Raw genomic sequence first — 13,067 nt, 5'->3', positions numbered from 1 at the left:
GGGAAGAGGGGTCCATTGTGATTTGAGGAATAGGTTAGTGCTGGCAGGCTGCTCATCATGGATGATTATAGGAGGTGGAGCAGCGGGAGTGGGCTCGGTGGGAGACTGAGAGGCATGATTCTGATTCACCGGCCTATAGTGCAACAGCAGCAGTCGTGAGAGGGGCTGCTGGTGTTTGAAATAAATTACATACGCTGAATTTAGAGGGAAACTGATCGGAAAACATGGGGAATTCAGGACGAGAGGGAGTTAAGAGAGACGTCGATATTAAAGAAAATGCCAAAGAAGAGAATTAGGTGAGAGAAAAAACTCAAGAGGGACGTGATTGTTAATGCTGAGCGCCTCTAAATATAGTCGATTAGGTGGAAACAACGGATATTGACTCCACAATGTGCGACTCTGCTGTACAGTGGATTTTAACAGTAGCCAGTCAAACTAAATAATAATATTTCTATCCATTTTTAACACACACACACACACACACACACACACACACACACACACACACACACACACACACACACACACACACACACACACACACACACACACACACACACACACACACACACACACACACAAGTGGGTGCTTTTCTCCCTGTTTGGCACGAGTCAAAACACGACAGCTAAACCGGGCAGGACGTGTCAGTCACAATGTTTTTAAATGACTTCGACAGGAGCTGAGAGTGTGATGATCTTAATGATACTATAAAAGATTTCCCTTCAGGTGGAAAGTTTGATAACAACGTGTGAACCGTTATGCAACGCGCGTTGTGTTGCCGAAGCGGCGCCTTGATGTCGAGCTACGCTCCTGCAACTCTGCTTCGTCCTCTGGGGGCTCGATACTACAGAGTTTTTGATTGGCACATCCTTCAGGGAACGGTTAAAAATGAGCGCAAACTTTAGAAGCAACGCGGCGCTTCTCATTACTTGGAAGCGATTGTGTTGCGTTTTTCAGTAGGAGGACAAACACACAGGCAGAGAACAAATGAGGACCACCTACAAGAAGAGGAGGGAAGGCTGGCTTAAACATATGCCGTATCCTCTCTGCTGTGTATACACTGCCACAGCTCTCCCCTGCCTCCGCACTGCTTCTCAAGGTTTCTACTGTACACAAGGAGACCGATTCAGATTTTAAAGGCTTTTCTCCAACTCAAGTTCAAAGGGACATTTGTGTCCCATGTGAGTTAAAAAAAAAAAAAAAAAGAAGCTTTTTTCACTGCTTCCATCTCCAGAATCTATAAATCTGTCATCATACACGAGTCGCTCTTTGAGACACATTTTCTTGGCAGCCGGGAGATTTTGTTTGGGGGAGACACAAAGATGGGAGAAGATAAAGGCTGAATAATGGGTTGAAGGGACGGGGAGAACACTCACAGGCGATGCGGACGTGGGCTTTGCGACTCTTGGTGGTCCCCGCGGAGCTCCAGGCCACACACTGACACCAGAAGTCCTCCGGCCCAAACAGCTCCTCCACCTGCTGCCGAGTGATCTCTATGCTGGCCTCCCTCACCACCAGGCCTGCGGTGAAACAGACAGAAAGGATGCAAGGAGAGAGAGAGAGAGGAGAAGGATGGCAATAAAATATATATAGAGAAGAGGATAAAAAAAAAAAAAATGTAACGAGGAGAAATAAAGGGGGAAGAGGAGAAAGTGAAGGAGAATGACAAAAAAATTCATATTAGTACACACACAAAAAAAGGATCCTTTATATCATATACACATTAAAGTGTGATGCGAATCCAATCAAACAAATCAGTATAATTTACATCAATCACATCACATGCTTTTGACACTGATGTGTGAGTTTCTGTCGGCCTGGCCCCCGATTCTGCAGCCAGCAATGAGCAGTTTGGGTCTGGGCCCCTGTGGGGGGAGGATTCTCTGCATCTCATGGCTAATACAATCCTGTTTGCTAACTCCTCTGATTACTGCTCATCTGGGTGCCAGGACTCAAACAAACAAATCATCCCCAAAACAAATGCCTCTACCCACAGCTTCCCCTCCAGAGCAGATTATGCGGCTGCTACACTGTGTGTGTGCGTGTATGTGCCTCCGCGTGTCTGTATATGTGCATGTGTGAGAGCGTATGAATTGAGCGAATGAATATGTATAATGCGGTGTGCGAGAGCATTCACTGAAGATATAAAAAATGTTTCCCATGCAGTATCGCGCCTTGTTTCAGTTCTCAAATCCATCATCGCATTTGACTGGATGGGATATTTGCAGAAACAATGGTGGTATCATGAAGCACTTATGAGAACAGAAATGTACTAGAGTGAGACATTATGAGACACTCTGGACTGTATGAGAAGATGGACGGCACGTCTCCACTCCAATTGCGAATCTTTGCTATCAAATAACTAATCAAACCAAATTTATTGGAAAAATTTGCACTTGAGCATACATCAGTGTGATAAGAACTAAGTAAAATTTCAAAAATATACGTAACCTTACTCTATTTTGGTCAATTCAATTGTATTTGTATAGCGCCAAATCATAATATACATTATCTCAAGGCACTTTACATAGAAGGTCAAGACCTTAAACATTATAGAGAAACCCAACAGTTCCCACAGTGAGCAGCACTTTCGGCAACTGTGAAGAGAAAAAACCTCAAGCAGAACCAGACTGAATAACGTTATTGTCGTCCATCTTTATATACGGTCATGTTTTTAACCTAAAACGAGCTGGATGGATGACAGAAGTGGATAACTCCTATACGTCCACTGTTCCAGGTGGACGCTGCTCGCCTCCAGACGAACCGGAATTTCGGTACAAATTGATTCATGGTGGAAAACGTTTTACCGTTTTACACATTGACTCAATGGCGCTGCAACAGCTTGCCCGACTCTTCAGAAGAACGTGCTGTGAATAGCCTCCACCACCTCATTCCCAAAGTGCTGCTCTATTAGGCTCAGATATGGGACCTGTGCAGCACACTGGAAAAACTGTCACGCTCATGTACGTGGCCGGCAACGGCTTGAAAGTGGACCATTCAAACGATGCCTATTTGCTATTAAAGGAGCTTTTGTGTTGCCTGTGAAACATCCACCACCTTATTACACCGCCATCACCCGGCCCAAACCATTAAAACCATGTTGTTTGTGTACCAAAGTCAGACCCTGTCATCAGCCTCCAAACCACTTATTCATCAGACCTGACAACTTTTTTTGTTTTGTTATTCAACCGCTTATTAAATTTGTTGGTTATTTGTGTTGCTAGCTGACAGCATGACAGAAACTGGGAGACCGTTGTGGTTGTCACACATGCAATTCAAAGTTGAATGAGTCGTGCACACAGATCTTGCACTCAGTGGGTAATGTGGATAGTAATTGCCTGCATGTAATTTTGACCAAATTTTGAAATTGTTTCCTCATATGACTGCTTCAATCTAAATGTATCAACAAGCTTTTACCCCAATGGCAAGATGACTCACTACAGACAGCTAGAGTGAAAAATATCATTAAACATGACTGTTATTAAACATGATAAAGTGGTTGGTTTTTCTTACCTCACGACGTATGACATATAAATAGTGATTAGTTCTGAGGAATATCCACACACATCAATATAAATAATAATTTAGGAACGATCCAGAGTATTTGACCCCCTTCCTATTGACAAACCAGGGATGTCAATCAATCAATAAATGAATTAAATTTGATTTGTATAGCCCATATTCACAAATCACAATTTGTCTCAAAGGGCTCAACAAGGTGTGGCATCCTCTGTCCCCTTTCCCAGGACAAACATAAGTTGCAATAGATGCCGTGTACATCTTATTATTGCTACACATATATATATTCTAAGGGTTTCGCAGATTTTAATGCATGAAGATTTACAAAAATGTTTTATATACAGGATGCATTCTCCAGTATCCGCAGCACCCCGTTAATGCAGAAATAATAGTGAGGCCGGTGTCTCTTGCTGAGACACAAATTAAAAACGCTGCACCGAGTGCATGCTAATTAAAACGGGACAGTGGTGGAATAAATGATGTGGCAGCACTGTCAAAAGGCCAAAGCTGTACGTTCCTGATGAAGCTTTTCCACAGGTACACATACATTTTGCCTTGCGAGCTACCTTTAGCTTCTCTAACCCTACAGGTGTTGATAATCAACCATAAAACCAACATTTATCTGGTCTTTTTTAAGCATCTCTCTTATTCCTGCAGTTTAAAGTATATAAATAATACAATAGAGGAAAGAGGAAGCTTTAAACAACAAACCCTCCGGTGTTACATGGTGAAATACTGTATGTTGATAACATTAAAAACACACCATCCAGTTTCCGTTGCCAATGATTCTCAGCATTTATAAATAGGATTCTCTTATTTTACCCTTATTAACTGAGCTTACCTGAGAGAGTCCGTGTGTTGGTGATGTGATGTCATTATCTGCCCCACTGCCTGGAAATGGCGTCACAGGTCGTTGACTCATCCTCCTCCCTACACTCCCACACTCGGTTACCTTATCTTTGATACAAATCTAATTCATTACAGCGTGATTCACCATCTACTCAGCTAGAGACAAAACACGCCGGTCTCAAATGGGGTAAGACTAACAAACAACTGCTGCTGTCACGCTCCTTTGATCTATTAAAGATTTCAATTTCCATGAATGCGGTATCATTTTCGTTTCTTCTCCGTCACACAAATCAGACTAATGAATCATGTAAAAAATCAATAAAAACTATTTCTATCCGCACCAGAATGAAAATATCTTAGTAATCAATATTTATATTTGTCTCGTCCTTCTTATGTTGATAATCCTCTACTTTTCCCTCTCAATAACGACCATGTATATCGTGTTTTACGACCTTTGGTGCAGTCTGAGGTTCACACGGTGCGTCTGAATAAAAAATGCAAAGAGAGCGGCTGGTTAAAAAAAATCAACATGCCCATGTTACTGCAGGTTCAGTGCATTCACACAGCCTCCGTGTTCTGGTGAACACAGCAGGCACAGTGACATCCCACATACCAGCTTAGCCCTCATGTAAAATTTACACCGTGTGCCGACAGGCAGCGACGTCTGTGGTGTGAGCTTTTGTCTATGCATGCATGTGTGTGTCTGCTGCATGCGCCAGTCGGACGGTGTGTGCGACTGTCTGTCCTGCACGTCTCTATCCGTCTGTCTGTTTGTCTGAGAGCCTGTGTTTTGTTGGTTTGAGAATGGGAGGGCTGGATGTGATATTGGGAGAACATCTAACACAAAGTAGTGGAGAGAAAAATCAATAGTGGAAACAATAAGTAGATATGAATCCTCGGAGGGTGTAAAACACACGCCAGAATCAGTTTTTCTTTTCTGTCTGCGCTCTAGATCGTTTCTGAAGAACTGTACCAGTGGTGAATTATCCGTCTGATGTTGTTACAACGGGCCGTCTGTAATGTCAGATCGCCTAAAGTGACGATGACGCCCGGCTGTGCGTCGGCTTTAAGAGTCATTCATGATTTCGTAGCCGTTACTGAAGCTGGATTAAACTCTTCCTGACGTGTTGCACTTCAAACACATCCCTCCGCTCACTCTGGTGGAAGTGAACTGAGCCGGCTGATCTCATCCTGTGACTTCATATGTTTACTCAGCCAGCAGCTCTTAGTGCACTCTGTGTAGCTTAACAATGATAACAACACAACACAACACCCCTCCACTCAATTTGCAATGGAGAGGAGCGAAGCGAGCGGCGACCGCGTCAGGGCCCGGGCGACGAGGGGCTACTTCACACCCGCCAATGTGGCCATTAGCCGCAGGAATGATTCTACAATATGTCCCCATTAATAGGCGGCTGAAGTAGGGCGCCTCATTGGAGATGATTCATTATTCATGTGGTCATTAAAGGGAGCTAGGCTCGCTCCTTAGTGTTTGCGCTGGCTAACGTTATTGATCAGACAGGTCAGGCGGTGGAGGAAGGCATTGGTCATCGGAGGAGAGCCGGAGGAAGAGGAGGAGGGAGTAAGTGCTGTGATTATCAGGCCAGATGGAGAGCACTCCTGCTTGATCTCCTAACTCGTATCTACCGAGAGAGTGACAAGCTGTCTCCAGTGTATATAACACTAGCTGTGCCTACTCATAATTAATTTGCTGCTCATTTGCTCAGATCAATGCTCCCTTTCGCTCACAGGAGACTTTAACCTGCCCTCGACACCGGGAGGTAAATGTCGGTAGTGTGCAGGTGACGGCGGGGATGAGGAAACGCTGCCATCGCACTTTGTTCCCTCCTTCCTAACGCTTTCTCATCCTTGCTAAGAAACATTAGCTGCACATGAATCTGAATCTACGGCTTCTCTTCATGTGCGTCCCCATTATTTCATGCAAAACAGGTCCCAGTTTGCATCAGAGAATCATCAGTGGTAAAATCCACGTCTCCCCTCCTGCTGCCCGGCTGCACTTTAACAACAACACAACCTAAACACAGCGACAACCCAACTCTCACCTGTGGAAATGGAGCCATTTGTCCATTTGTCATGTTTTCCTGTTTCATGATGACAATGACAATTTTAAAAGAAACTTGATTTTCTTTTTTGTATCACAAAAAAAGTATAAAAACAAACTGGACACAAATAAAGGCCCATTTTTTATAGTTCACATCTGAAGCAAAAACTACCAGAGACTGTAATGATTTCTACAGCTTGAAAGCGTATTAACGATGATAAGTTATCCGAAGCCTAATGTTGATGAACGACTGGAGATATGAGACTGGATTTAGTTTTTTTAAGAAAAGTTTCTAAAAAAAGAAAAATCAAATAACTAAAGGACACACAGAGCCTTTTCCTTTAATTTGATATTTCATTAACTTGTTGGGGGAAAAGCTCCTATTTTCTCTGATGTTAATTGTGTTAACTGGCTGCGTCTCCAAGAATAATCACATGGAAGCAAATGGCCTGTTATTGTTTTAATGTAATTACCTGCTCCTTAGGAAACGATGCTGCTCGATTACACCACTTGAGACGGTAATCACTCAACAATATTTACTTTTGTGTCAAGTGCTTGTGTGTCGGACAGGCACCACGTGGCCCAGTGCGTGTCACATCCTACATGTGGTGTGGTGTGTGTGAAAAGCAAGTGCCAGTGAAGGGGAAAGTCCATCAGGGAGTCAAGTCCAATCTCGCTGGTTACACTGCGACCTTTTGATGGCGCACACATTTTGCTTTTAGCAGGTAACTATCCAAGCTTCTTGTAGCGGACCTGAATCTCCCGTGTGCCTCCTGGTGAACTGTAGACAAGATGTCATGTGAGTGTTATTGTCAGAGCGATAAAGCCGCGACCGGTGAAGCACTTGGGCGTCTGCTGTTGTGCAGGATATACACAGTCTGTCCAGTATGAGCGCTTCAAGCTTGTAACTCCCTCAGAACTGCAACAGCTCTACTGATGGCTTTGATGGCTTGTCTTTTTGTTTTTCTCTTGCACGCTATCTCAGGGCATCATTTAAGGACAGGCTCTGGGCTGAATTACAACTGTGCTATACGCTTTCTTATCCACTGATTTAACCGTACGATTTTATTGTATCCGTCCCCTAACTTGTTCTTTTATTCACCTTTGCTTCGAGTTGGTGTAGGTGGTTTGCCACCAAACTAAAGAAAACCAACTCAAAAAACCAACAATTGGGATGGAATAGATGCAGCCTAAATAACACCAACATCTGCAGCTCGGTCCTCAACCTCTCTCCGCCTCTTGCGCTCCCCTTAATATAATTCTCTCCTATTTCGTCTTAGTTTCTCAGGGATCACGAGTCCACGCCAACATGGAAGTGAGACAGAGAGAGGAGAGAAAAATGGAGAAACAAAGGATAAAGGGCGGAGAGGGAGAGATCTCATTTCTTTGGGCTACACTATCAGTGGTATTGACCAGGCTGGCCGGTTTCTATCGGTGTTCCTTTTCCGTCAATCTGGGGAAATCAGAGAGCAATGGAGTGGGCCGAGAGAGGCTGCACACATCCACATGGGCTCGAGTGGTGCCGTGCTCGTGCATGTGCGTGTGCATGAGGGGTGCAAGAGCATAAATGAGGGAATATGTGCGCAGTAAATAGCCTGTGGATCTGGCTGTGTGGAGCGGGTTTGTGTATGATGTGTGGGCTGTTTTCCATGTTGGTGCGTTTTGAACGAAAACCTTTTCACACAAAGGCAAAGAGCCAGTGCTACTTTAATCGATTTGTCAAAATGAGAGTATTTCATGTTGAGATTCAGGTTGATTTTTAAATACTACATTTAGATTTGTTCTGGCTGTAACTCTCCCCTTGCACAGTGCATTCAGAAAGGCTTCAGACCCCTGTTGACATTTTATGTTGCAGACTCTTTCTTTTTATTTTTTGAATCTAAACCAAGGGCGATACTTTGTGTTGAAAAGCAGAGGCGGGCAGGAAGGCTCAGATGGAAAAACTAGTTTCAAACAGTCTTTAACATATAGGACTTTAGGCGATGTAATTGGGGATTGGTATGAGGGCAGAGTAGATAATTACAGCGGGGGGGGAAAACACTGCATAATTGTGAAACCGGCGTAGTCTCAAAACAACATTGACTGCTTGAGCACTCATCCATATGCATCACAACCAAACTGCAACACCACCAGCCCGTATCAAATCTATAATAGAAAGCTCAAATGATCAATAACAATATCTGCCTTAAAATATGACAAAACCAAAATAGCTGAAGGAATAAGTCTGTTATATTTATTTTAGCTAATGTTGAATTTATTCCCTCGGTGCCATGTTGTTTCGATGTGGAATTTCTAATGTTAGAGACACGGAGTTAACAAGAACTCATGAGTCATGTTTGACAAATTCTGAGTCTAAGCAAAAGATATAAATATTGATACGTGGGAACACTGTTATCTTTTCCAAGGTTTTTAGTCTGAACCATAGTTGTGAGTGATTTAGATAAATTCAGCCCAGCTCGTTACTGGTGACGGGCCTCAGTGCTCAGGACAGTTCTGCTGATTGAGGATGATAGTGAGATGTAGTGGTGGCGTTCAGGAATTTCTCCTCTGCAGCAGTGAACACCATGCATGACCTTCGAACACTGTTCTGATGCAACCTGAGCTTATTCAGTCGCCTGCTATTTCTCTCGATAATCTTTGAGATGTTTCTGCCTCTGGATCAGAGTTAAACTTCTTTTAGCGAAGTCACACGCCTTCCCAAGACTCTCCTCAGTAGAAGACTGTGAGAAACAAGATTCTCTGGTCTGATGAAACCGAGATTGAACTAGTTGACCTCAATATTAAGTGTCATGTCTTGAGGAAACCAGGCTCCGCTCTCACACTATCCCGACTGTGAAGCATGGTGGAGTCAGCGTTATGCCGTGAGTTTTTGTTTTTTCTGCAGCAGGGACAGGGAGACTGGTCAGGGTTGAGGGAAAGTGAAATGGACCGGGATCATTAATGATAAACCTGTTCCAGAGAGCTCAGGACCTCATATTGAGCAGCAGGTTCACCATCCAGCAGCACAATGACGCTCAGGAAACAGACAAGGCAACGCAGGAGTGGCTTGAAAACAAATCTGTGAATATCCTTGAGTGGCTCGGCAAGGGGCCTGACTCAAACTTAATGAAACATCTCTGGAGAGACGTGAATATGGTGATGCACCAACGGTCCCCATCCAAACTGACAGAGAGAGACGATCTGCAGAGAAGAATGGTGGAAAATCCTGGATGTGTCACACCTAAGAAAGCTCAAGGCTGTAATATATATATATATATATATATATATATATATATATATATATATATATATATATATATATATATATATATATTAATATATATATATATATATATAAGATGCTGTAAATAGTAAAGGGTGTGATATTTCACTTTATCCTTTTAGATACATTTGCAAAAAGATTAAATCTAAACTGATATTTTCCTTGTTTCATTGTAGGATAATGAGTAACAAGTGACTAGGGGAAAAAAACTACTCATTTTAACACTAAAGAGGTATTTGTACTAAATACCTCAGATTCAGCTTGAAAAAAAACTGCTCCCTGATCATTCGAGTATGTTTTTGTGTGTTTACGTGCAGAAGCATTGGCATTTTAGTGAAGAAACAGCTGTCAGTGTGTCTGTGTGTGACCATGCAGGCCTGTGTAGCAAAACAGTGGGATGAAAAGGGTAAATGTGATGTGATTGGTACCTGTGGGCGACAGAAGGAACTCAATTTCCAATACAGCCGCTGAATGCAGCCAATCAGTGCTGGGCTGTTGTGTGTAATGGCTCTGGTGCCTTCAGGGGCTGAATTCTGTCGAAAACAACCCTGCTGGAGCTTCACTGCCTGCACTTCCTCTAGATGCTCGCAAACATGTACATTAACACATACCTACACACTCTGAGGCACACGTACCCACTGAGGCGGCGGCGCTGGTGTGCTGAAATAAAGGTGAGCCTCTCCTCGTCATAGTCAATTCTGCAAACACGGTGATGCCGGTAGATGATTATAGATACTGACCTCTAAAACTGATCAGCAGACAAGCCACTATGCGTAGGTACACAGTTAAGTGAGCATATACTACGAGTGTATAGTCTTTGATGAATCTTACCGCCTAAAAAATTATTATTGAACGATTGAATGTTTGCACAAGTTTCTGTATCTCATGCTTCAAATGTGCTTTGACTTGATAATATTTCAAAGGCCATGAGGTTTCACTAACCAACTGCTGTGTGTAACATAACCATACAATGGGAGTGATATTGGGGGGGAAACAATATAAATCCTCTAAAAAACATTTTGGAGCATGGCAGCGAACATTTTCCAAGATAAACATCTCCTTGTTATATTGTTAAAAACCCAATCTGGTCAGCATACACAATACATTTTTGCAAATGCAAAGTGGTTGTATACATGAATAATTTTCTATGACACAGGGTTTGTTTACTTGAATATGCATCTAGCTGACGTGTTTACTGACCGGAGTTCTCGTCAACCCGCTCCTCCACGGTGTGCTCCTTCTGGTGAACCCACTCGCTGTTGCACTTGAAGTAGATCTGGGTGGCGGGTGTGGCCTTGCAGTATAAGTTGACCGGCTTGTTCTTGACAATGTAGGCCTCCTCCGGTTCCATCAAAAACACGGGCAGGGGCTCCGGCGGGTCCGAAGGGAAGGTTTCCGGCAGATCACCAAGACCGATGAAGTCATCGTCAACTGTGAAAAGGGAGAGATGACGAACAGATTGAGGGATGAAGAGATGAAAGGGAAAAGGAAGGGAAAGAGAGAGGAGGCAGAAAGCCCAAGAAAGAAAGAGAAAGAGAAGGAAAAGACGGGGTTGGGAGGGAAAGGAGAGCAGACAAGAGACAGTGGGACAGTGAATTAGAACCACAGTCTTTGCATGGGATTATCCATTCGCACAGTACACAGTGAAATCCCTATCATTTGATATTGTGGAATGTTTACACAAGTGTATTTTGGAGAGCAGGAAATTCTGGATTCCTCTCAGGCAATAAGGCTGCATGGGTTTAGGGGAACCGGGCCTTTGCTCGGTCTAACCACAACCAGCTACTGCTGAGAAACCAGAGAGAGGCAGAGCCAATAATGAGAAGCAGAGTTCAGAGGTTGACTCTGAGGAACTGAAGTTATAAGCTGATCTCTCTCTCTGTCTTCCATTTTCTCTCTCTTTACATTTGTCTCTCTCACTCACACACACACACACACACACACACACACACACACACACACACACACACACACTCTCACCAGCTTACAGACACATGCACGCATGCACACACACATGCAGCACATCTAATGACCTCAGGCTTTTGGCCCACTTTGTGCCATTCCTCGGATACTTCTGCAGTAGACAGATACGCTTCCCTGTAATTACAGCTCCCTTTCATCTCCCTGTCTTAAATCACACACACACAAAAAACTTCATGTGTACGCGCGCACACACACACACACATACACACGCAAACATGAACAAATGCTCACAGTGGCACAAAACATCACAAGCACACAAATACATGGGCATACACGCCCACGAGCAAGCACGGCTAACTTTCCAACTCTTTGAAGAGAGGAGGATGAGGCCTATCCGCCACCCCATTTGTCACCTCCAGAACTGTTCTATTCTTACCATCGAAACCGGTAGACATCAATTATTCACAAGTGTGAAAGAAAGAAGGCAGAGTAATAGAGACAGAGATACGGTGGGAAACAGAAGGTGAGAGAGGAGAGAGACGGAGGAAGAACAGGGGGGGAGAGAGAGAGAGAGAGAGAGAGAGAGAGAGAGAGAGAGAGAGAGAGAGAGAGAGAGAGAGAGAGAGAGAGAGGCGGCGAAAGTAACTCAGCTCGGCAGACAGAGATTGAGACATCGAAATGGAGTTGGGGCTGAAACACAGCACAGGAGAACAGACGCGGGAAAGGAAGGGCTGTTGAGATAACGAAAGGGTTTATCAGCCCATCAGTAATTCGTCCATGTCCTTCCATCTACCCGCCTCCCTGTCCTGTGTGGACACGCCGGAGCCTCGTTGTCTGACAGAGGTTGCCTCCTGGATGCTTCGGGAGCACTAAATAACGTCCCGGCTGTGCGGATATCTCCCCGTGATGTCTCTCTAATGTTATCGCTCCCTCCATACCTGCCGCAGATTGGAGCCGATTGCTCGGAAATGAAAGGGCAGCAGGAGCCAATCAGAGAGTGACCAAAAGCCACCCTTCACCAGGAGGGGTTTGTCTGTGGTGTGTTGTGAAAGTGTCGTGCCGAGTGTGTGTGTGTGTGTAAAAAAGTTCAGACTTGTTCGTCTCTTTCCTTGGCTCCTAATTTGCCGCTAATTGAAGAGACGCATTTAAGCCTCAAGTGACCTCTGACTTTTAAGAGAAAGCGCCTCTACATAGTTTGTGTGGGTGCGATGAAGAGCTGGAACAACATCATTAGCTGATCAACTTTCATCTGCCGCTGTCTAAACAAGAAAGAAAAACAACTTTGAAACAGTGTCAAGCTTTTTCATCCTTTATGTCTTTATGTAGGTGATGACTCTTTAATGTCGAAGTCTATTTCAGCAGACCTTGGCTAACTCTCGTTCTTCCCTGCTCCACAGTCCTCCACCCACATCCTCAGCCAGGGGACCCTGACCCAGAAACAGGCAAAGAGA

At 44.0% G+C, this 13,067-nt stretch overlaps 1 protein-coding gene across 4 annotated transcripts in view; it reads right to left on the bottom strand.

The window, feature by feature from the left end:
- The window catches only part of unc5c (unc-5 netrin receptor C), a 118,930-nt gene that overhangs the window by 41,759 nt on the left and 64,104 nt on the right, over positions 1-13,067 (bottom strand). For all 4 annotated transcript variants that reach the window (XM_034601960.1, XM_034601961.1, XM_034601962.1 and 1 more), the window contains exons 2-3: positions 10,894-11,124; positions 1,378-1,521 (exon numbers count right to left, since the gene is read on the bottom strand). In XM_034601960.1, the coding sequence (XP_034457851.1) occupies positions 1,378-1,521; positions 10,894-11,124 (375 nt within the window). The remainder of the gene's footprint in view (positions 1-1,377; positions 1,522-10,893; positions 11,125-13,067) is intronic.

Source organism: Hippoglossus hippoglossus, chromosome 12 (genome assembly GCF_009819705.1).
Source record: "Hippoglossus hippoglossus isolate fHipHip1 chromosome 12, fHipHip1.pri, whole genome shotgun sequence".
NCBI classification, from domain to species: domain Eukaryota; kingdom Metazoa; phylum Chordata; class Actinopteri; order Pleuronectiformes; family Pleuronectidae; genus Hippoglossus; species Hippoglossus hippoglossus.
This window is presented reverse-complemented; position numbering and strand designations above follow the sequence as displayed.